The sequence below is a fragment of the Ochotona curzoniae genome, unplaced genomic scaffold (genome assembly GCF_017591425.1).
Source record: "Ochotona curzoniae isolate NIBS_2020 unplaced genomic scaffold, NIBS_Ocur_1.0 contig_883, whole genome shotgun sequence".
Classification (NCBI taxonomy): Eukaryota; Metazoa; Chordata; class Mammalia; order Lagomorpha; family Ochotonidae; genus Ochotona; species Ochotona curzoniae.
The window spans coordinates 1,338,519-1,362,237 of NW_024466599.1; the positions used below are offsets into that span (position 1 = coordinate 1,338,519).

The window sequence follows — 23,719 nt, forward strand, 5'->3', positions numbered from 1 at the left end:
CTCTGGGATGTGCTCCTCACCGCCCTGCCTCACCCCCGGCCTAGACTGCCCCATGAGAAGAATATGGCCCACTGCCATGTCCAGTGCTGGGAATCAGCCCGTTCCCTCACCCCCCAGAGCCCCATCCATGTTCCCTCAACCCCCAGAGCCCGTGTTCCCTCACCCCCCAGAGCCCGTGTTCCCTCACCCCCCAGAGCCCCATCCATGTTCCCTCAACCCCCAGAGGCCCATGTTCCCTCACCCCCCAGAGCCCATGTTCCCTCGCCCCCACAGAGCCCCATCCATGTTCCCTCGCCCCCACAGAGCCCCACATGCGCCCAGGCCGGGTGCTGTCCTTGGTGCTGAGGACCGTCTGGTCAGGAGTCACAGCATGACAACTGCTATGACACATCCGGGTAAGCTAAAAGACTCAGGCGGGGTGACCCTGAACCAAGACCCCACATCACGAGAGTGCTGCCTGTCACATGCAAGACCCCTGGGAACTGCCCTGCACCAAGCCTTGCCCTGCCTGTGTCCCCGCTGAGTACCCTCTGCCCAGAGGTCCTGCCGTAACGCTAACCACAGCTGGACGCTCCTCTCTGACTCGGACACGGAGGAATCACTGGAGCACTGAGCAGCTCTTACTGACCCCGCCCGCCTATGAACGGGTGAGGACAGTGAGACTCCAAGCACCAGGCAGCCAGGCAGGGACAGACTTGCTCAGTGCTCAAGCTGACCACCAACTGCAACGCCTTTCATCATCTCTGCCATAATGGGAAGCAGATGGCTGAATCTTCCTGCATTCTGTGTCCACAAGAACTTGTCAAGTTGCCCTCGCATGCATGAGTGCACATACGGCGTGATGGGCATTCCAAGCTAGCACTCGGTCCAAGCAGAGTAGAGCCCACAGTGACCTGAGCATGGCTGGACTGCAGGGCACACCTCTGTGAGAAGACAGGTACTGACCTGTGGTGACACAGCAATGACAAGACAAATCCTCTTCAGAGGGACACACAGGAGGCTGAAGCCAGCACTGTCCTCCCCACACCTGTCACTGACTAGGTTCGGTCCCAAAGGCCACCTCTTTTGTGCATTCGTCTGCTTCCTTGGGGCCACAGCACAGGGACCTTGGTGGTCACAGTGTGCGGCGCCTGCCCCACTTGGTAGCTGTTTACACTTGGTGGTGCCATGAGGTCACGTCCCTGACCTATCACTTGATACCCCTTGGAGCGTGGCAGGGTGTGCTGCAGGTGCTGGACGAAATGGATTCAGCGGTGAGGGCTGGCCGGCCGCTCGGTGCCTCTTCCTCACAGACACCAGCACAGGCAAGCGAAGCATCACTACGTAACATACCCTAACTGGGCGCCTGCAGGTCCCCGCCACGCCACCGGCACAGTCGTGAACTCACGGGAAGAACCTGTGAGCGGCTGAGCAGGTGGGCACAGCACACCCCACCCACACAGGCAGGGACTGCCCAGAGAGGCCCCAGGAGTGAGGGAAGACACACGCACAGGACCTGTGGGAGTGACAGGTGTCGTGTGCAGCTGCACAATGAGGGTCTGTGGCATATCGTTCCCCAGCACTGGGCTGGGCGCAGGGTAGACCAGTCCCCTCCACTGCACACGCGCTGATGCAAACAACCCACACAGGTGCCTCCCAGGCCTCCTACCAGGCTGCGCTGCCACGGGCGCCGTCATCCAGGTGGCATAGCAACTCCAGGCTCTGTGCAGGGCTTGCAGAGTCGTCTGGGGACTCGTGGCCGGCTGACTCCAGCTCCTCGGGCATCCTCCACACGGCCGCACATGTCAGGACCTTGCTGTCAGAAGCTGAGCAGAGGGGAGGCCGTCAGATTGAGTGTAACTTCCCACAGCTCACCCCTGCTGCGTGCTGCGCTGGGAGCCCCGGCAGAGAAGCAGCCTGCAGTCGGCAGGCGGCCTGTGCTGGGCCGGAATTAGCACCCAGTTAACCCACTTTCTCCTTGTCTTAAAACCATCACTCTGCTCTAGAAGAAAATTGCATTGCCTCAAAATCAATTTCCTTCTGTTCTCTCACAGTTTTCAAGAAAGGAAGCAAAGTGGGGGACCGACGCACACAGCTGAGACTGGCGGTAGGGGGATTTTTCCCGTCTCTGCTTCGGGGCTGTCAGCAAGCACACAGCACCCCACCAGGAGCTGGGTCTCCCCGCCTCAGTTTACCCATGAGAGGGAGCCTGTGTGGCCCCAGGTTGGCTGTCCCCACTATCAGCCAGGGTCTGGCCCTGAGAGACAGTGAGTCAGTGGGTTCTGTTCCTAACATGGGAAACCAGAACTGAGGTGGCACCTCCATTTTGGCCTGGCTGAGCCCTGGCTGTCCAAGGAGTGAGGCAGCAGATAAGAATCTTTCCTCTTTTCTTCCACTGAAAAAATACCTATTTATTTTTTTTAAGATTTTTTTTTTTATTGGAAAGGCGGATATACAGAGAGGAGAGACAGAGAGGAAGATCTTCCGTCCGATGATTCACTCCCCAAATGAGCGCAACGGCCGATACTATGCCGGTCCGAAGCCAGGAGCCTCCTCTGGGTCTCCCATGTGGGTGCAGGGTCCCAAAGCCTTGGGCTGTCCTCGACTGCTTTCCCGGGTCACAGGCAGGGAGCTGGATGGGAAGCGGGGCCGTTGGGATTAGAACCAGCGCCCATATGATCCTGGGCGTGCAAGGTGAGGACCTTAACCACTGCGCCATGGCACCGGGCCCAAAGACCTATTTATTTGAAAGGAAGAGTTAGAGAGGGAGGGAGCAAGAGAGAGTCTCTGTCTGCCAATTCACTTCCCAAATGAATGCAATGGCTAGGGCTGCACCAGACAAAGCCAGGAGCCAGGAGCTTCATCTGGGTCTCCCACATACATGCAGAGGTCCAAGGACTTGGGTCACATTCCACTGCTTTTCCAGGCACATTAGCAGGGAACGGGTTGAGAAGTGGAGTAGGCAGAAATTGAAATGGGGCTCACATCTGTTGCTGGTGCCCAGCCTGCTACACCACAGCAGTGACCCTAAGGATTGCTTCTCTCTCTTTCTCTCTCTCTGTCTCTCTCTCTCTCTCCTCCCTCTCCCTCTCCCTCCCACTTTTCCCTGTCAGAGAAGTAAATAAAACATTTGAAAAGGTAGTATTCAGTAAATTATGGTAAAACAATGAGCAGATTCCAGTATAAAATCATCTATTCATCTCAAATGAATAACAGAACAATATTTTATGCAGGTAGCTCAGAAAGTTTAGAGATAGAATTAAAAGATAAATCTTGGGCCCGGCGCCATGGCGCAGTGGTTAAGGTCCTCACCTTGCACGCCCGGGATCCATATGGGTGCCGGTTCTAATCCCAGCGGCCCCGCTTCCCACCCAGCTCCCTGCCTGTGCCCCGGGAAAGCAGTCGAGGACGGCCCAAAGCTTTGGGACCCTGCACCCGTGTGGGAGACCCGGAAGAGGCTCCTGGCTTCGGACCGGCATAGCATCGTCCGATGACTCACTTGGGGAGTGAATCATGAGGGAAGATCTTCCTCTCTGTCTCTCCTCTCTTTATATCCTCCTTTCCAATAAAAATAATAAATAAATCTTTAAAAAAAATTTTAAAAAAAGATAAATCTGTTTTGGGCAAAACATTTTCAAAATTCACACATATGGGACTGGTCTTAAAAAAGGTCACGAAGAATGTGTACAATGAAAGAACTGTGGGTAGATTTCAAATCAAAAAGAGCTTGCCTTTTCATTCCATTTCTCACAAGATTCTGGAAGTATCCTAGACACAGGGAGGCTCACTGGCATTGATGACACAGGGACCAACAGCATAATAAAACAAGAAGGAACTCACACTGGAAGACGTGCACCTTCTTACTAGCTATGACAGTCCTTCAATCTACAGACCAACTAATGAGCCAAAATACAGCAGTAAACACAGGCACGGGCCATCCAGCTTCATGGGTATTCTGCTGTCATCATCATTACCACCACCAGGTAATGAGACGTACAAGGATCCTGGTCACCAAGTCAGTGCCCATTTCATACTTTGTGTGGCTTAAAGAAATGTTCATACCTTTAACAATGAACTCATCAAACATAACGGTTCCCCTCCACTTGAAGAATCATTCAATCACACAGTGTTTCTGCGTGGAGCCCAGGAGACTGGCAATGTTCTCCCAGACATACGAGAGCAGCTGGAAAGGAGAAATGAATGCCGGCAGTGTTCACCCCATCAGAGGCACAGAGTACAGCAATTCTGCTCTGCGAAGCGATGAGCCCGATTAACTAAGAACCAGCTGCAGCTGTGGTGCAGGACTCACCGTGTGCACCCAGTGCCCAAGGGAGCAAACCGGGAGAAGCACCCACAGCGGGGTCCCTCGGAGCGAAGCCCTCTCACACAGCCGAGAAGGGGCTGACCTAACTCAGGGACGACTTCCATGCTACCCTTCAGGAGGCTGCAAGGACTCCCATGACACAAGAAGGGAGCTTATCAACCCTCAGAACGCACGCCAAGCGGAGCCTCAGGGAGCAGCCTGGGAGTCGGCCCCCTCGCACACCCTTCTTCTGGCGTCACTTAAGCCGCCTGACAATCAGAGAAAGCAAGGGAAGAACTTCCAGGCAAATACAGCCAACAGAGTAAACCACCATCCGCCAACCTCCTGAGAGCAGAACCAGCAGGGTCTGGGGAGTCTGTTCGCCTTAGAGACAAAAACCCAGGAGAGGAGCAGAAAGCTACCGGCCAAGGGCTCCTACCTCGCCTGCCCAGGCTCTCGGGGCCTCCAGGGAAAACCCACCACGGGGCCTGAGAGGAGCGCCAGGCTCCCACCTTGGGCCTCAGCCAGTCCTGGCTGCAAAGTCAACCAGCGGGAGGGAGCTCTCTTTGCCTCTCTAATTTATTCACTTGAAAAACAAAAGACAACGACAAAAACTGCTTAAAATGCACACAAAACCATGTTTCCAGAAAAACTGAAACTTAACAACTGATACTAGTAGAAATGAAAATTCTAGCTAGATCAGTATCTCTTCAAAATTTTTTTCTAAACTAAAATTTCCAGCAGAGAAAATATAAAGCTCAGGCATTACTCCTATGCTAACTTCCAAACATGTAAAGGTAGATGACAACAAAGCCACACAGAACGTGGGGAACATGACCTCACAGCAGGAAGAGGGCTTTAACCAAAGGAAAAGGACAGAGCATCAATTACGAGAGGATGTGAGGCTTCTCAACAAAATATTAGTACATCAAATTCAGTATCGTACAAAGAATATTAATTTCACAAACCAATGACGTTTGCTCAAAGGCTATAAGTAATTTATCATTTGAAAAGCAGCCAATATAGTTCATCACATTAGCAAACTAAAAAAATGACCACATGAGATGTGTGAAGTTTGACACAGCTTAACGCCTCATTTCTGATAATATTCTTAGCAGGAGAAACAGCAGAAAATCCATGATCATAATGAATCTACCCTGAGCAAGCCCTCCAGCTCACAAGGCAGCTGCGGATGAGCTCTGCCAGCTCCCGTTTGGAGAGGAGAGAGGAGCGAGCTGGCACTGTCACAGGGCATTGCTCGGCAAACGGCCTTAACGCAGAGCAATGCAAACAAGCCAACTGGAATTCTACGGATGACCAATCAAATCTAAAAACCGAGATTTGAAAATAACGATATCCATGAAATAATTAACAATAAAACACCAGAAACATCTCAGGTTAAGATGTGAACCTGTGCACAGTAACCCCAAGTACAGTGCTGAAAGTCAGGCCCATGATACCGGAGACACGCACCAGACTCCTGGCCTGGAGGGGTCACTCCTGTGCACAGCCATGAACCTCAAAGGCCTTCACACTTCATTTTAGCAGAACTCAACAACCAGTTACCTAAGTCCTCAAATATGCATGGAACTGTGAATGGTCCAGAACACTGACATAAACATGAAAACAACAAAACTTGGGTTCCCGCTCACTGCTGGGATAAAGACTAGCAAACAACAGAAAAAAAGAGAATGGAGTCTAGAAGTGGACTATAAGACGATCACCCAACTTACAACAAAATGCCACTGCGCTGATGGACAAAGGCAGAGCTCATGAACACTGACCCACTGGACAACCACAAGAAAGTGATTCTGTGTCCAGACAGGCTTGACCTAAGATGGAAAGACAAAATACAACACATATTTTCCAGAATGCAACGAGTATTCTCACCATCTGGAGACATGCAAATATTTCTTAAATGGCAGAAAGAAAATGCTGATCACTAAAGACCAATAACATAGATTCTCTGGAAATTCAGAACTTCAGTTCACCAGAAGACACAATTAGAGTTCTTCAAAATCAAAGTTTCTTATAGAAAGACACTATTGAAAAATGAACCAAAACTGAGAGGAAATGCTCACAACATGTGTTCTGAAAATGGGATTACATCCAAATTATTCCAAGAGCTCTTAAAACTAAATTTTAAAAAATCCATTCCTTAAAAGTGATTGGCCAAGTTGTGGTGTAACAGGTAAAGCTCTCACCTGGGATGTCCACTCTGTAATGGCGCCAGCTCGAGGCCCAGCTGCTCCACTTCTCAGCCAGCTCCCTGCTAATCGCCTGGGACAGCAGCAGATGGCCCAAGCGCTCAGACCCCTGCCAACCGCATGGGCGGCCTGGACGAAGCTCCCAGATGCTGGCTTCAGCCTGGCCCAGTCCTACCCACTGCAGACACTCTAGGAGTGAACCAGTAGTCAAAAGATCACTCCCTCTCTGTCCCTCCCTCCCCTCCATAATCTCTTTCAAATAAATAAATCTTAAATTTTAAAAAATTAAGATCAAATCAGACACTTCATAAAAGAAGATGTGTAAATTCATGAAAAGTGCCAGAGAACAGGCTGAATATCAGATAACTGGAGAAATGCAAACCAACCCCATGAGACATAATGCACAGCTCAGCCCGTCTTAAAAAGACCAAGCATCTCAAGCGCCGGCAAAGCCCTCTCTGGTTGACGAGGTCAGTAACCGCGCATCCGTTTCAAAGGGCCTTGGTGGTGAACAGACCTGATAGCTCGGCCTTCACAAAGCCTGACGCACAGGTGACAAACTGGAAACAGCTCCCTCCCTGTCCCACCACAGCAGGTGAGGCCAGAGGGCTGGCCAGGAAGGTCTGCTGCAGAGTTGTGGGGAGAACTAACTGGGTCAGTACAGTGCAAAGGTGGACAGGGGGTACCCAGTGTGTGCACAGGACATACGCACGCGCACGTTCAGAGGGGGCTGAGGAAGTCACCTGTAACTATTCCAGCCGGGCCCCAGGGGACTGGGCCATCAGCCTGATGAAGGGAATGACCAGGCATGCCAGGCCCATGCTCACTGACACTCGTCACCCACCCCAAGGGCCAGGGGATCACAAAGCCCTGTACAACGTGTGCCTTACAGGAGGTCCTGCGTCAGTGGTCCTACCCATGCTCACTTCCAGGGACGGCATCGGCGAAGATGTGGTGTAGCACCCACACTGGCTCTGTGCCCACTGAGGCTTGGCCCCTGCAGAGGACTCAGGGGCCCGAGCCAATGGCTAGGACAGCTCCAAGCAGAGCAGGCAGGAGCATGGACCCATGGTGCATGGTGTGTACAGTGCCTGACCTTACCACCAGGAGGGCAGGGAAGGGTGGTAGTGCTGCTCTCCTGTGCTGTCACCACACAGTCCTGAGATGGTGCAAAGACTACGCCATGCTGATCAGACACGCATGCAGGAGCCACAGGCCACCATGGGAGCCCTGCCCATGGAGCAGGAGACACAACCACGAGAAGGAGCATCCCCCACCCTTCTGCTAAGACAAAGCTAGGGCACCGCACCCTGGAGAGAAGGTCACGGCCCCCATGCCTAGAGAAAAAGCAAAAGTGTTGTGTTACACCACAAATGAGGTGTAGTGCCTGGAGAGCTGGCAGAGCCCATTGTTAGATGTAAGGGACACACAAGGCTGCCAGTTCAGAGCCAAAAGGGCCCCTGCAGCCTAGGCCTGCCGTCCACTGACCCTGGTGGTGGGGAAGAGGGCAGCAGAAGTGCTGAGGATGGACGTCACGGCAAGCACAGTGGAAAGCAGCATGTGAACTCCAGGGTCTCAAAGTTAAGGCTGGCCAGGTACAGCAGAGTACCACTCACCTTCTGAAAAACAGCCCTGGCAACAGAGCTGGGCCCCGCAGGCTGGAGCCTCAGGCACAGGGCACCCAGTGCCAAGAGTCACCGCTCCCAGGTTGGTCCTTCCTGTTACACTGGGCCATGGACTGGGTAGGGCCAGCAGGGATCTGCACAGAGGGAAGGTGGACTAGTGGGCACCCGGAGCACGACAACCAGCAGGCCCTTCCTGTGGCTGGGGAAGGACACGAGCTCAGCAGAGTGGCAGCCAGAGAAGAGCCACTCACACGAGGAAGCACTGGCTCAAGTCACCCTCCCATGCGTGCTGAACACTAAGGGCATGACCTACAGCCTCGCTGCCTGAAGGAGAAACGTCTGGTGGCAAGGACTGCAACACTGTGGTGAAAGCCGAGCCTCCTGGGTCCTTACTTTCACAACAGATACCTAAATAGGGCCCTGGCACCACACACAGGGGAGCAGCCAGCACTACGCATGGCACCTATGTGGCACCGCACACAGGGGAGCAGATCACGGCCCCTATGCGGGCACCGCACACAGGAGATCAGAACAGGACTCTAGGAGTGGCGCCTATGCGGGCACCGCACACAGGAGATCAGAACAGGACACTAGGCACCGCACACAGCAGGAGTGGGCCCTCATCCGAAGGTCTGCCAGGGTTTTGGACTGCAGCAGCCACTCTGACCAGTGGAACTCCAACTTAGCCTGCCTCAAACCCTGCCCTTCCACATGGTTCCACACTGCAGGATGGCACAGTGGACCTCGTTTTTCACCTACTCTGACAGAAACGTCAAATTATGGAGCTTTACAGCACACTGAGGAAGGGCAAGCTGGGCATACTCCATCTGGATGGGCTCACACATGTACCGTCTTGATGGTGACATCACGTACAACCTGCGCTGTCCATTACCAGCTCTCCCTTGTGCCGTATGCTGTGACAAAGGACCATCATGACAGGTGCCAGGGTTCTCCAGCACACACTCCTCCTGTCCTCCAGCCACGCCAGCCCAGGCACCCCTCCCACACGCTTTCCCCTCCTGTCCTCCAGCCACGCCAGCCCAGGCACCCCTCCCACGCGCTGCCCCCTCCTGTCCTCCGGCCACGCCAGCCCAGGCACCCCTCCCACGCGCTGCCCCCTCCTGTCCTCCGGCCACGCCAGCCCAGGCACCCCTCCCACACGCTGTCCCCTCCTGTCCTCCAGCCACGCCAGCCCAGGCACCCCTCCCACGCGCTGCCCCCTCCTGTCCTCCGGCCACGCCAGCCCAGGCACCCCTCCCACGCGCTGCCCCCTCCTGTCCTCCAGCCACGCCAGCCCAGGCACCCCTCCCACGCGCTGCCCCCTCCTGTCCTCCGGCCACGCCAGCCCAGGCACCCCTCCCACACGCTGTCCCTTCCTGTCCTCCAGCCACGCCAGCCCAGGCACCCCTCCCACGCGCTGCCCCCTCCTGTCCTCCAGCCACGCCAGCCCAGGCACCCCTCCCACATGTTGCGGCTGGAAGGGGATGATTGCAGATTCCACATTCTGGTAGCATCTCAGCAGGACTGCGTGCCTGGGACTGGCTTCTGCCACTTAGTGTAAGCTCCTCCAGCATCACCCACATTCTCCCAGATGACAGGACCTCCTCCTGTCCGGGCTGCACAGAATCCCCCAACTATAGACGTCGCCTTTTCATCTACTGACAGCCATGCACACTGATTCACATTCCTGGGAAGTTTTTATCTCCAGGCCACCATGCCCTAGCTTCCCTGGGTACCTGGGGAACGGATAAGCGCTCCATCACAGCCAGGCAGAAGGTTACCCCATGCTGCCGGGTACATGGAGGGACCCAGGGCCAGGGGAGGCTGCTGCTGGGCAGGAAAACCCAGAACAACCAACCACAGGGGCCGAGACAGAGCTCACAGACACCTTTGCAAAATGCCACTGAACCAACACTCCCATGTAAAAACTGCAAATAAAAGGGGGGAAGGGAGGCTTAAAGATTCTCTGCTATATGAGAATTTCTTGATCGTTCTCTAAAAGATGATAAAATTTCCTTTCCAGAATTTAGTCTGAAAGTCTAGAGGCTGGACATGAGGTGAATCCAAAGCCCTTTCCTGATAATGCAGAAATCATGAAGGGTCCGAGTGTACAGAACTGCCTGCGCGGCAGCCACGCCTGCTGAACGAAGAGTGCGCCTGAGCTACAAGGAGTACGGCAGGCCCCATCAGGAGCTCCCCAAGCCTCTGCAGCGGCTGGACTGGCAGGTAAACAGCTGCAGAGGCACTGGAGGCACACCCAGCCTGACCCACAAACTGGCTCCGAGGGTTTCCATGCCCTTGTGAATCTCAACAGGGCAGTCAACGCACATCCCACAGCTATCAAAGAAACCGAGGGGCTTCCAGGAGGAAAAGCTGAGCTTTAGAAGGAAAATGCTGTAATAACACGGGCGGCATTCAGCTTTCATCTTCAACTTCAACACTACCCTGATGTTAGGCCTGTGTCAAGGTGGTGTTACGGGGAACGGGTTGGGCCCATAGCCTGTTAAGTCCCAGGCCTGTGGCCTTACACACAGCCTCCACAGGAAACCAGGGCCATGGCAGAGGACACGGGCTAGTGCAAGCCCGAGCTTGCAAGAGACACAGCCTTTGTGGAAAACCCAGGGCAGCCTAGGACAGGGCCCACAGCAGCTTTAAGCAGTGCCATGCCTGCACAGAGCCAGGCCACGAAGGGAGGGGGCCGCAGGCCTCACACGGGCTCTGTTCAGCCCCTTCACTTTGCCAGGAGGAGACAGAGGCTTGCCGGAGTGCAATGCTTCATTAGCCCCAGAGCCAGAAGCCAGCAGAAGCCTCCAGACTCCCGAACAGACCATGGCTGGGAGGGAGAAAATGCCAAGGTCTCTAAACCCAATTGGACATCACTAACCACTATCTATTCTTCCCACCCCCGAGTAACACAAGAGCTGAAGGCACTTAATGAGATAAAAAGATAATCAGGGCAAAATGAATGGAAGGCGCGCACTGGAGGCGGCCAACCACACCCAGGCACGGGGAAGCAGTGCTTACAGCCGGGGATTACCAGGCAAAGGCTTAGAGGAATCCAAAGGGGATTAGCGCCTTTGTGAGCTGCTCCGGAAAGGGCCAACAATGCCCTAGCAGGGAACGTAATCCGATCCCCAGCTGGAGGAGTGAGGCTCCCCAGCATAATGAGCCCGGGCAGAGGCTGAGGGCTATTTTTAGAGATGGCAGCCCTGGCTGCGCCTGGCACAGGCTGTGCAGGTGAACGACCCGGCACACAGCTCCCCTGAGCAACCTCTGAATACAGGTGCAACTCGCTGTGCGCAGTAGGATGTGCAACATGGAAAACTGCACTGGTCTTTTAAGCGCTTTAGGGAGTGCGCCTCGTCCAGATGACACAGATGATGCAGAGAACGAGGCTCCTGAGAGCAGGAGGGGGGTCCCTGCCCGGGAGGTGGGACGCGCAGCACAGCCCCACAGCAGCCTCCACAGGGAACCCCACACAGTGACCCCAAGGCCTTGCACTGCCCCTCCTTGCTGAGGCAGCCCTGGTCCCCTTGGCTGGTCCCCACAGCCCATGGCTGGCCATAGAGGAGGGAAGTCTTCAGATCTACAGAGTCCAAATCAGGTTATTTCCTATGTTCTCAACACGGCTGTGGTCTGGGTCCAGTGGGGGCACACAGGGCCCAGGGATCACATGCATGCATCACCTGCAATCCCTTCCCAGCTCCTGAGCAGGTGCTGGGATGCATGAGCGGCCTAGGCAAGAGCCCAACAGCACTCGCTGCAGGGTCTGCGGAGCAGGTATTGACAGGGAGCAGCCCCTTCCCAGTGCAAACAGCCAGCCAGGGCTGGGGGTCCACGGGTGTCCTGCCCCTGCTGGGTCACTGGCCCATGCCCCTGGGGCCCTCTGGCCCAGCCTACAGTCCTTTTTGCAGCACCATCACGAAAGGCACAAGAGAAGCAGAGCCCTGTGGGATACGTCCACGATCCTTCCACTAGCCTGAATCGGAGTCTGCTCAGGACAGACAAGCTCCCACCGGCCAGCAAGCTCTGTTGCCTGCTCTGTCCCAGCTGCCCCACTGCCCATTAGCTTAGAGCGATTTTGCCTTTTCAAAGAGACATGCAAGAATATAAAAAGGAAACCACACACGTCACGAAGGCTAAAGTGGTGACTCTGGCTCTTCAGGGAAGCAGCTGCTCAGCCTGCGTGTCCACCACCCAGTACCCGACTCTGCACAGAACAAGCTGTGATCCACACGTTCTATGCAACATCTCTTGACGCCCACGTCCCCAGTGCAGGGGCTTCTAACACAGTCATGAGTGGCTGTGAACGTGTGCGGAGACTGACCCCTGCCGGGCCCCAGGATCCTTGGTGCCACCATGTGCAGAGCCTTTGCCTGCTCATGACTTTTGCACAGCCTCAACACAGATGGCACCTGGGGATTCTTGCCCATACCAGTTCCCAAAGGCCTCATGTCCACATGACCTCCTGGTTTACTCGGTACGCCCCTGCGTGGCCCATCTGCACTCCCAGGGCACGCCACACTGCGCTGACCACCTGTTCCTCCAGCCGCCAGCAACAGCAGCTTAGCTGCAGCTCAGCCATGCAGTGCTTTCCCCTGCCAGCCATGGGCCAAGCTGCAGCTTCTTCAGCTGGGATGCCTCCCGCCCAGCTTTCTCCTCCCTTGCTCCAGCCCAGGGCAGCAGAGAGGGTTCCTTAGATCTGGGTTCACATTGTAATTCCTTATGGTGAGCCCCCTACTGGAGCTGCTACCTGGACCAACACAGCCCACTGCACGGACAGAGGTCACACTGAGGACACGTAGCACAGGTCATGTGCTGGCTGCTCTACTGCCCATCCAGCTCCCTGCTAAGGCCTGGAAAGCAGCAGAAGATGCCCAAGTGGCTGGAAGACCCGGATAACGCTCTTGACTGCCGGCTCTGGCCTGGCCCAAGCCTGGTTATTGTGGCAATCTGGGGAGTGAACTAGTGGATGGAAGATCCCCACCCTGCAACTCTAACTTTCAAATAGCTCCATACATCTTTGAAAAAGCACCAGGAGCCAAGAAAGATGCTACACAGAGCCTCAGACCAACCCTGGAGCCTGGGAGTCCCCCAGAGCCCTTTGTGCAACCACCACCCTTCCCAGAAACAGCTCTTGGCCCAGGCTCAGCCCAACCCTGCTGGCGCAGAAGGCATGCGTCACACACTCTGGCCCACAGCAGGTCTGAGTCACCCTGGAAATCTTGTGTTTTTTCCAAAGGAGTTCTCACTCAAGCCCGTCTTTGAGGCTCAAGCAGGTGTGCAGCCCAGGGCTCGCCCAGATGGCCCAATTGCTCTGAGGAAACGGAGCTTGTCTCCCGGGGAGCGGCCTGAGCCAGGACTAAGGAGCAGCACCTGTCCCAGCTTGCAGGTTGCTCTGCCTCAAACCTGCCCGCCCCCTTCCCCACCCCGAAGCTCTCAGAAGGTCTCAGAAAGGACGTGGAGGCAGAAATCTGAGGCCAAAGCAGGAAGCTGTGAGAGATAAGATCAACCACTTCAGGCCACATGACCAGTGGAGCAGCACATTACAGCATGGGCCCTGGGCAAGGGGCCACGTGGAGGCTGAGCTGTGCCCTCTGGGTGGCCTCACTGGCCTGTATTCCTGCATACCTGAAGTGAAGCTTCTTGCTGACACGGCTCTGGACTCGGACGGACCATGACTTACACGGGGCCACTTCTGAGATCGCTAGGAGTGCCTGACAGAAATGCCAGGCACTTTGCTATCTGTGTCTGAAGCCAGGGACAGTTGAGAGCATTCTCTTTCAGTACATTTATTAACACTTCCTTTCACTGATTAACTAAGACATTCTAAAACTTGTGACTCAACAATACTGCTAATCCCATGTTCTTCTGTAAGATACAGTCACATGTCACTCAACAACATTTCTGAGAAACACCTTGTAGGGTAATGCTGTCACTGTGAGAACGTCAGTGTGTATTCACACGTGGTGACAGAATCTTATGAGGCCACCATCAGATAGATGGGACATGGTTGACCAAAATGTTGTTACGTGCCACCCAAGTGTAAATGTGTAACTGTGCCTTCAGGGGAGCAGATAATAAGATAATACAATCCAGAGTGAAAAACGAAGCTACTGTTGACACCAAATGGCAGATTCGGGTGCCTCTTCAATAAGATCCTATCATACAGAGCAGCAATTACACATTAAGCCCCCAAAAGGGAGCAAGATAGAATTGAAGCCATTACAAAAAACCAGGCTCTTGGAAAGCCACATACTCCTTCAAAGAACAAGGCAGAAAAACCTGCTCCCCAAAGGGCAGAGGACAGTGTGAAGGAAACATGCTTCCCCCAGCTCATGCTCCCAGCAGAAAACGGCCAACGTTGAAAACTGCAATCCATATGGGTCTGACAGTCTGGGTCTGAACTGGCACTGTGGCCATGGTCCCGGAAGCCAACTGCAAGCAATCAGCTCAAGGGCTGATGGCAGCTCTGTGCCCTGTCCAAAGTCAAGTACAACCATGGTGGCCAGAGAGGAGCTTGCAATAACATGCACTACTTAGGAAGGGAAAGAGACTAAGTAATAGCTGGTGAATCATGGTGTGGGAACGCCAGGGACTTGAAACACTGCAAACCTCAGAATGTCTAATGCAATAAAAAACACAAATACAGCAGGTTAACCTGCTGCCTGTGATGGCACTAGCCCTTATAGGCAACGGTTCAAGTCCTAGCTGCTCCACTTTCAATCCAGCTCTCTGCTAACACACCTGGGAAAGCAGCAAACGATGACCAAGTGCTTGGAGCCCTGTAGCACATGGGACACCTGGAGGAAGTGCCTGGCTCCTGGCTGCAGACCAGCCCAGCTCCTACCGAAGAGGCCATTTGGAGAGTGAGCCAGCAGATGGAAGGTCTCTCCAACTCTCCCTCTCTGTGAACTCTGCTTTCATAATGAATAAATAAATCTTTTTTTTTCATAAGTCACATTTAAAACGATGCCATTTTATTGCTAACATCGATTATCTAAATGTCCTCTAAGTTTATATTTTACATGATGTGTGACACCTTGAGTGATGAACTGAGTTGTGTAGACAGCAAGGAGTGCTGCAATTAGACAGCAAAGGTTAACCTTGACCCAAAAGGAGAGGCCTTATCAACCTGCCAAAGAAAGATGTCCCATTCCCATGTCGGCAGTGTTGACCGGTGCCTGGTCCCTCAAGCCTCCCAGCCCCGGGCAGCCTCCTGACTGCCCAGCCTGGTACCTGTGCCAGTGGGTGTGATGTCATTAAAGTGCCAGGTTAAAAATGCAAAAGGAGCTTTCCGGGCCCTAGAGGGACATTTCATGAAAACAAGGGCAGCAGGAAGGGTCATTCCACCATCAGCAAAGGGGTGAGCAAAGGTACACCACCAGCACTCAGGTGTGCTCCAAGACTGCGCCCCTCGGCACCCTCAGAGATCGGGACATTCGCCTTCCAAGACGTGGGGTCTGAGATGTGCGTACGACAGCGGCTCAGCTGCAAGGACCTGGGCACTGTTCCCACACTCACAGGAGATGCTCCAGCATCCGGAACAAGGATGAATAGTGGCCAACCGAGCTCTACACTGTGCTTCCCTGCGGCATGAGAAGGGATTCCAGCTGCTCGGCTGCCACACCCACAGCCCCAGGAAGAGGGGTTTCTGTGAATGCCCTTTTAGAAAGCCCGAGTGCAGGCCAGTCGTAGGACTTACACGGAGGCAGGACAAAGGAAGGCACTGGGACACAGAGGCCACCACAGGAACAAGCGTCCCTCATTGGCCTCACGAGCATCTTCCAGTCTTTCCTCAATGCACTGAAACTGGAAACAGTGACTGGTTCCACAGCAAGGATTCATGTCACAGGGTGGGGCTACATGGGTGCTGACGAGGAGCTCAGCGGGATGAAACCCCAGATCTCAGCCACAGATGCTGTTTAACACTGCAGAGGGTAAGGCCAATACCGGGCACTGACTGTGGGCCAACCATGGGTATGAACCCACTGAGGCAATGGCCAGAGGTGCAAATACCCCCAAGTACCTTGTCTGGTTCTGACAGTCTGACCTAGGGACTGGGGGCTGACCCTAAGCTCAGGGAAGACCAGGGGAGGAAGGGCTCGCTGGGACTGGCTCTGCCCCAGTCTAGTGTCCCACGTACAAGGAGTGTGCAAGAAGGCCTCTGTGACTACTCCGCAAACCTGAGCGAGTGCAGAGAAAAGGGGGCGGCTGACCGAGCTGCGGGCACTGCAAACAGTCCTGCCTGCCTGGGCCTCGCCCACAGCTTCTGAGACAGCTTTTATCCACCGCTCATGGTCAAACAGGTGGAACAGGAGTGGCTGCAACAAGGTGCCTACAGGTCCGTGACCACCACCCCCACTGCCGCCCTCCCATGCTCTTCCAGGGCTCCCCGTTCCTAGAAATTCTGTGTTCCTAGAAATTCCTGGGAATCCCAGCAATGCACCTGGATTTCACCTGGGCCTCTCTAGTCCCGGGTGCCTTGGCTTCTCCGGGGCTTGACCCCGGCCCTAGCAGAGACCCAGCAGGCTGCAGAGGAAGACCACTGTGCAGCAAGAGGTAGCAAAGGGCAGGCCTGCACCTCCCACCCAGGTCTGACTGCCCTCTGCCCTCAGTTCTCAGTCCTACTGCCCCATCAGCTTCAGAGTGGAAGCTGTCCACTTCACCAGGCCACAGCCTCTGTCAGGAGCTGGGGAGCCAGTTCTGTGGGCACTTCCAGGGAGCTGCTACACCCTGGGGCACTGTCCTTCCATTATCCATCGCCTTGTCACCCAGACCTTGGTGACCCGGGCAGGGAGCAGCTGGCCCAACAGGCAGGGCAGCTGTGATGTCCATTTCCGGCTCTGGCTCTCCTGCTTTACAAAGGGCTTCTCCAGTGGCCACATCTCAGCAGGAGACATGGCCGACTCTCCCTCTGGCGGAGTTGGCCCCAGGGAGCCGAGGGCTGGCCCTCAAAGCCAGCTGAGCCCAGGATCCAACATCCACAGGAGGCTGACTGTGTGCTCACAGAAGGCAAGGCAAGGCAGCCAGAACAAGAGGACGGGGCCGCCCTTCCTCCCAGCCCATCTCACGGAGGAAAGCATCAGGCCCCTAAAGCAGAGACCCTGGCACACACTGTCTGCTGCTGGGCTCTGACCCTCCCATGCTCTCATTAAAACAGAAGCTGACCAGCCAGCAAGGCCTCTGCCACCCTAAGAAGTGGGCTCTTAAATAAACACTGGAAAGCTTGGCAGGCACCTGGTCACATCAGAATCAACACTGCTAGAATTTCAGAAACATAACTTTCTTCTCCAAAAACCCAGACCTGCTCTGGATCCTAGTATCCTTTCCCCTGGCTGAAATCAGAACCAGCCACCAGCAGTGCAGTCACTGAAGAAGCTTGCGGGAAGGACAGGGACCAGTAGGAGTGGACGTTCCACGCTGCCCCTGAGCACACACGGGGGCATGAGGAGGGAAGGAGAAAGGCAGCCTCACCCACTTGACCTGCGACACGACCCGGTGCAAGTTACAGAAGTCCCTGACCTCGGTCTCCCACTGTCTGCCCTCGAGGATCCATCACAGGGGTTGGCACCCATGCCAGTCCACGAAGACTTGGAGAGTAGCCAACCAGTTCACAGGCAGTTGGCCCGGGGATGCTGGACCCCGACCGGCCAACCCACGAGGTCTGGAAGCAATGGTCCCGTTACCTGACACACGCGCGAGCGAGCAGCGCTCCGATGTGACTTTACGTCTGTGCCACACCCCACACAAGTCAGGGATGGAGCAGGAGCTCTCACTATAGCAACCTCCCCGGCTACAAGCACGGCAGATCTGCCGGTGTGTTAGTCACCACGGCGCCTTCTGGAACGCACTGCTCAGCTTCCCCAAGCAGCTTTTTCTGAGGTGGGAAAGCCAGTCTGAGCTGATCACTCGGGCCGTCCCGGCTGGGCACGCTCACCCAGGACAGGGAAGCGCTGGCCAATTTCATCTGCCGGGGAGCTCAGGGTGGATCCTCCCAGTTTTCCAAAACACTTCTCTTCCCACGTCTCAGCTCGGCAAGGCACCGTTAGCTGTCCAGTCATCGTCCCTGCCCACGTGACCTGGCTCCTACTCCAAGCCTGTGAGCAGCCCTGCGTGGATCTTGTGTGAGCATGTGCTATCCACTGGATCCGGCAGACTTCTCGTGACCCTGTGCCACCTGCCACCCGCACACTGCATGCTTCCTTGGTCACAGCATCTCCACCCGCGTGAGTGCTTCACAGTCACAGGACACAGGACACAGTCGCAGGACGTCCCCCTCAGATCCACTGAGCCTGCAGCTAGGAAAGTGCTGCCACGGGGGACGCAGGAGAGCTGCCTCTCCAAGTCAGGGCAAGAACTGCTCTGAGATGGCAGAACGCACAAGTCCTCTGCATGAGGGGCAGCCAAGTCCTCTACTTCCATGGGAAGCCACCAGGCAGCTCTCTGAAGGACGCAGCTGGCACAAGACCAGCTGCTGCCCCATGGAGGGCACACAAGCCGATGGGCTCAGACAAGGCCAGGGGACTCAGTGTGTGGGCACACAGGCCCTCCTGCTCACAGGGCCTCGTCGGCAGTTCCTCCAGCGGAAACTGATTTCACAGGCCCTGGAGGAAACCAAAGCTCGGAGGGGCGAGGGAGCCTGGCGAGGCACGCCGCCCAGCCCTCACTTCCACGCCGTGCTTGGTGGCGCATGCTGGTGCCTGGGGACAGAGCTACAGGACTCTTCCCAGGAGGTCTCCTCCTCAGCCATGTTATCTGCGTTCTGTGGCCACCACCTCCGCTCGCCTTTCCCCCGACAGCCTGCTTGTGCTCACTCCTCACAGCGGCTCTCCAGGGACCAGTTCCTTTCTCCCACCCCATGTCTGATGTGGATCAGAGGACGCAGCACAAGCACCAAGCAGCGAGATGAAGGCACCCAAGTGGGAAATACACGCAGGAGGCCCCCATGGCCTTGAAGCGCCACTTGTCTTTCTGCCTTGCCATTCCCTCCCCAGAGAATGAGGGGTGCTGCTCTTCAATGCCTGCCACCACTGGGCAGACAAGGGTCAGCCCTGCCACCACGTTGGGCAGACAAGGGTCAGCCCTGCCACCACGCTGGGTCGGGGCGCAGGGGTCAGCCCTGCCACCACGCTGGCTGGGGGCACAGGGGTCAGCCCTGCCGCCACGTCTCACGCGCAGGCACAGGAATCTTACACACACATTACCACTGTCTTCCAAGACAGGAATGTGTTGCAGACACTGCGCCTGCAGTGTGTTCAACTGTTCCATAGTTGATGACCCCGTCACTGAAACGCCCCCCCACTGCTCTGCAAACCAGCTGACCGTGCACCTCCAAGCAGATCACTGGTGTGCTCAGGGCTTCTCCAGTGGGTCCTGCTGAGTAACAGCTGTTGATGACACAGGAAGGCGAACAATGAGGAAGTACTCCCAACCACAGAGCCGGGCAGCAGGGGAGTCTTGCAGAAGCAGATGTACCTGGAGTCCGTTGCTAGGCAACAGCCTGCTCCTCTCCCCAACGCCTCTGGTGTCTGCCTGGTGACCTGTCAGGCTGTCAGAGGGCAGCTACCATTTGACTTGAGACCCTGGACACAAGGACTGCCAGAGGACCACTGGGGAGTCCAGCCAGAGGCTAGGCTGTGCAAAGGCACCCACTCACCAGAGGGGTCTGTCCTGGTTCAGGCCCACGTGTGGGTCCTGGGAGCAGGGGCTGCACGTACGCCCCACTCAGCCCTGAAAGCCTCCTCCAGGGCACTCCCATCCATTATCTTGTCTGATTAAAATACAGTCTTTCAAACTGCCTTTCCACACACTGCTCAGCTCTCTGGAGCTTTAATTGCCCACTTTGCTTCCCTCCCAGGCGACAGAGCTGCTCTATTAATAGCTCCCCAGCTTCAGGGGAGCAGGGACAGGCAAGCTTCATGGCGTGTTAATTGGCAGCCCTCTTTCCACCCCCTCCCTGACCTCTGGGGCTCACTCCTCAGTCTTTCTTTCCAATCACTCTGCTGTCCTTCCTTCTTGCCATCCCGGCCATCTTCCACACTGTGGGTTTAAATCAGAAAGCGCCAGGTCACAGCAATCCCCCTCCCTGCGTGGAGGCAGGACGCTAAGCACGGCTGCACACCCGAGCATCCGTGGCCCGAGCAGCTCCCAGCCCCTCACACGCCCCCTCACCGCTCCCGCTCTGCACAGGGCTTTAGCTTCCCTCCCAACCAGAGGGTCCCTGTGTGACCCCCTCCTTTCCGGGCACCCTGAGCCCTGCGGATGGTACCCACAGGTCTGATTAGGGAGTCGCCAGCCTCATCACTTATACTGCATGAGCCTCCAGTCCCAGGACACAGCCCTGCCCCCCAGGTGACTCAGGCCCCAAGCTCCTGGAATCCCAGGGTCCAGCTGCCTCTTGCTGCCTCAGGGGCAGTGCCCTGGCTCACGTCAGTCTCAGGGTCCCCAGGAGCCTGTCTCATCTGCTCACCGCCTCTCCCCAACCATGTGCCTTCTCCTTATTCCATATGCCATGGGCCATATTTTACTGCTTCTCGATGCTGGGCACATGGGCAAGGTTGGGCTTACAGGGTCCCCTGAGCCTGGGCTTAAACACGACCCATTCATCTCACTGCACACAGTTCAAAGAGGTGTGGGCCGCTTTCAGGCCAAATGCCCAGGTCTAGCACGCTGTAGATCTGGGACGTTCAGCAGATATTCAAGTACAGCTGCATTTTGATCACTGCACACAACACACACATGACAAGGACTGCACATTTTAAACCCATAAGGTCACAGAGGAATGCCTCCTTTTCAAGGAAACTGCCTGACCACTATAGCATGATGGGGGAAGGGGGACTGGGTTTGGAGAGCCTGGAACTGGAGAGGGAGATTTAATGCTCCCAAGAACCCGGACCACTGTCCAGAGAAACATCTTTCCCCCAAGACTTGGCAACAGCACTGAGTCCTGACCTGTACCTCTTCAGGAACTCCTCGTGATGGTCACTGAGTCTCTTTGTGCCAGTCCTTGCCAAGTCACAGCCGGCCTGAATGCAAGGTGCACTGCGGCTCCTCCAGCCACAGCACGGGTGAGGGGACGAGGAAGCAGGGAGGGAGGGCAGGATTCACGCCAGCAGGTATGGGCAGACCAACAACCCGGACAGAGCAAGCGGGACACAGAGCACTGCCCTGTGACCTGCCCAAATGCCACTGGCCAGCCGTGCGGGTGGGGGCCCTCCAACCATGCCTGGGCTCCCTGGCAAGCACCACGCCTGGGCTCCCTGGCAGGCACCACGCCTGGGCTCCCTGGCAGGCACCACGCCTGGGCTCCCTGGCAAGCACCACGCCTGGGCTCCCTGGCAGGCACCACGCCTGGGCTCCCTGGCAAGCACCACGCCTGGGCTCCCTGGCAGGCAGGAAGACAGGCTGCAAGTGCAGCTCCATCTGCTGCCTGGGAGGTCGCCCATGTCGACTGCACTGACACGGTGGGAAGACCCTGCAGGGGCATGTCCCTGAGGTCACGAGGCTCAGGCAGAAGGCTGAGGCCAGTGTGAGGACTCAGAGGGGTGTCACAGTCACGCCCAGCACCAAGACTCAGGCACTACGAGGTCAGGAATTCAATTCTGTGGTAATTGGGATTTCCATCCAGGCAGGTGGGGCACCATCCTGAGTGTGCAGTGCACAGTTCATTACACACCTGAATGGCTTCTGAGCCTCGGGCCATGCGAGGTGCTGAATGCTGACACCTCGTAGCGGGTCTGCTTCCCAGGGCATCCTAGAGAGACGGCTGGCTGCTAGCTACACCATGATGCAGATCAACACTGGAACACAAAACAAGCTGTCTGCTGAAGTTTTATCCGAATGCAGCACATGCCTCCTAAAACAATGGCTTTTACAAATCGTCAGATCTCTGTCCTGCACGGCAGACGGGCACAGGGTGATGGGAAGGGCTCCAGCAAGGGAGCTGCCAGGGCTCTGCACTCAGTCTGTGCACATACCTGCAAGCTACAGTGCTCTTACCTAGTGGCACCACATTTGTAAACAGAAATGGCAGAATTCCAACTCACACAGGCTGGGCGAGGCACCCTGACAGCCCAGGGCCCACACAGCACAGAGCCTCGGGCAGGGCTTGGTGCCTGCACCCTATGCTCGCAGTCGGGCCGCTGGCTAGGGCTGCCCACTGCTCTTCACAGGCACGCCCTCTGTTCTGTGGCAAAGGTTCAACACTGTGAGCACCTCAGGCCCCTGGAACAGGCAGGGCTCCGGCAGCGGCCTCAGGGGACAGGCATCTCTCACAGGCTGAGCCAGCCAGTCCGTAAGGGCACAGTGAGCCCCTCTGTGGGCAGTCTATTCGCCCAGCGGAGGGGACAAGCACTGCAGCTTGTCTCTGGTCCCTTCCACAGGTCCTGCCAGCCCATCTGAACAGAGCTTAAGGGGAGGAGCTGGGGCCTCGCACAGGAGGGCCAGGGTGGCAGCTGCCAATGCCAGCACCCTGCAGGGCAGCAGTAGGGTGCTCACACACTTGAGGTCCCTGCTCCTGGCCTGGCCCAGCCTGAGCTATAGTGGACATTTGGGAAATGAGCTAGTAGACAGGAGTTCTCCTTCTGCCTTTCAGATAAGTAAAAACATAGAAGTGATGATGAGGAGGACGACAATGATGTCAAGTCTCAGAGACCTAAGCAGCTTTCCCCAGAAGCCTGGGGAGTTTGACTGTAACCCCCCTCCCTTGGCACCAGCCTTCTGGGCAAGCAGGCCTTGGCCAGCACGGCAGCACTCAGCAAGCCACTGCCAGGGTGGGGAAGCCAACCACGCCCTCCTGATGGCAGTACGTAAGGCAGGAAGCAGGGGCTTTGCCACAAGAATTAAAACTAGGGCCCAGCATGACAGCCTAGTGGCTAAAGTCCTAGCCTTGAAGGCGCCAGGATCCCATATGGGTGCTGGTTCTAATCTTGGCAGACCCACTTCCCATCCAGCTCCCTGCCTGTGGTCTGGGAAAGCAGTCAGGAACGGCCCAAAGCCTTGGGACACTGCACCCGCATGGGAGACCTAGAAGAGGCTGTAGGCCCCTGGTTTCAGACTGGCTCAGCTCCAGCTGTTGCAGTCACTTGGGGAGTGAACCACTGGATGGAAGATCTTCCTCTCGCTCCTCTCTGTATATCTGCATTTCCAATTAAAAAAATAATAAATCTGAAAAAAAAAAATTCAAAACTAAACTTACCTCTTACTGTAGTCCAGGAGAAAACTCTCAGTGGAAAAAACAAAAACAGAAGTGGCTGTTCTACCTTTATTAATACAACCCATGCCAGACGCATGCCACAATTCTGCTGTGCCCACACGGCCTCAGGGCAGTGGCACCACATTCCTCCTCCCAGGGTGGCGAGCCCTCTGCCAGCCCCTCCAGTGTTCTGTTGCTTCCTTTTGTGCCACCACACCGACATGTGCCTGCCAAGAGCTCAGCTCTCTCTTCCTCCGCTTGACCATCCCTTGAGCACAAGGCAGAATGCCAGGATGGCACAGCAGGTGGGTTGAGGACTTCATAGCCAGTGCCTGGCTTGCCTGCAGCAGGAAGGGAGGAAGGGCATCTGAAATGCCCCACAGCAAACGAATCCCAATTCCCAGGGCCC

At 55.8% G+C, this 23,719-nt stretch overlaps 1 protein-coding gene across 2 annotated transcripts in view; it reads right to left on the reverse strand.

The window, feature by feature from the left end:
• EIPR1 (EARP complex and GARP complex interacting protein 1) overlaps nt 1–23,719 on the reverse strand; it is a 94,558-nt gene that overhangs the window by 31,988 nt on the left and 38,851 nt on the right. For both annotated transcript variants that reach the window (XM_040992764.1, XM_040992763.1), the window contains exon 4: nt 1,649–1,805. In XM_040992764.1, coding sequence (XP_040848698.1) covers nt 1,649–1,805 — 157 coding nt within the window. The remainder of the gene's footprint in view (nt 1–1,648; nt 1,806–23,719) is intronic.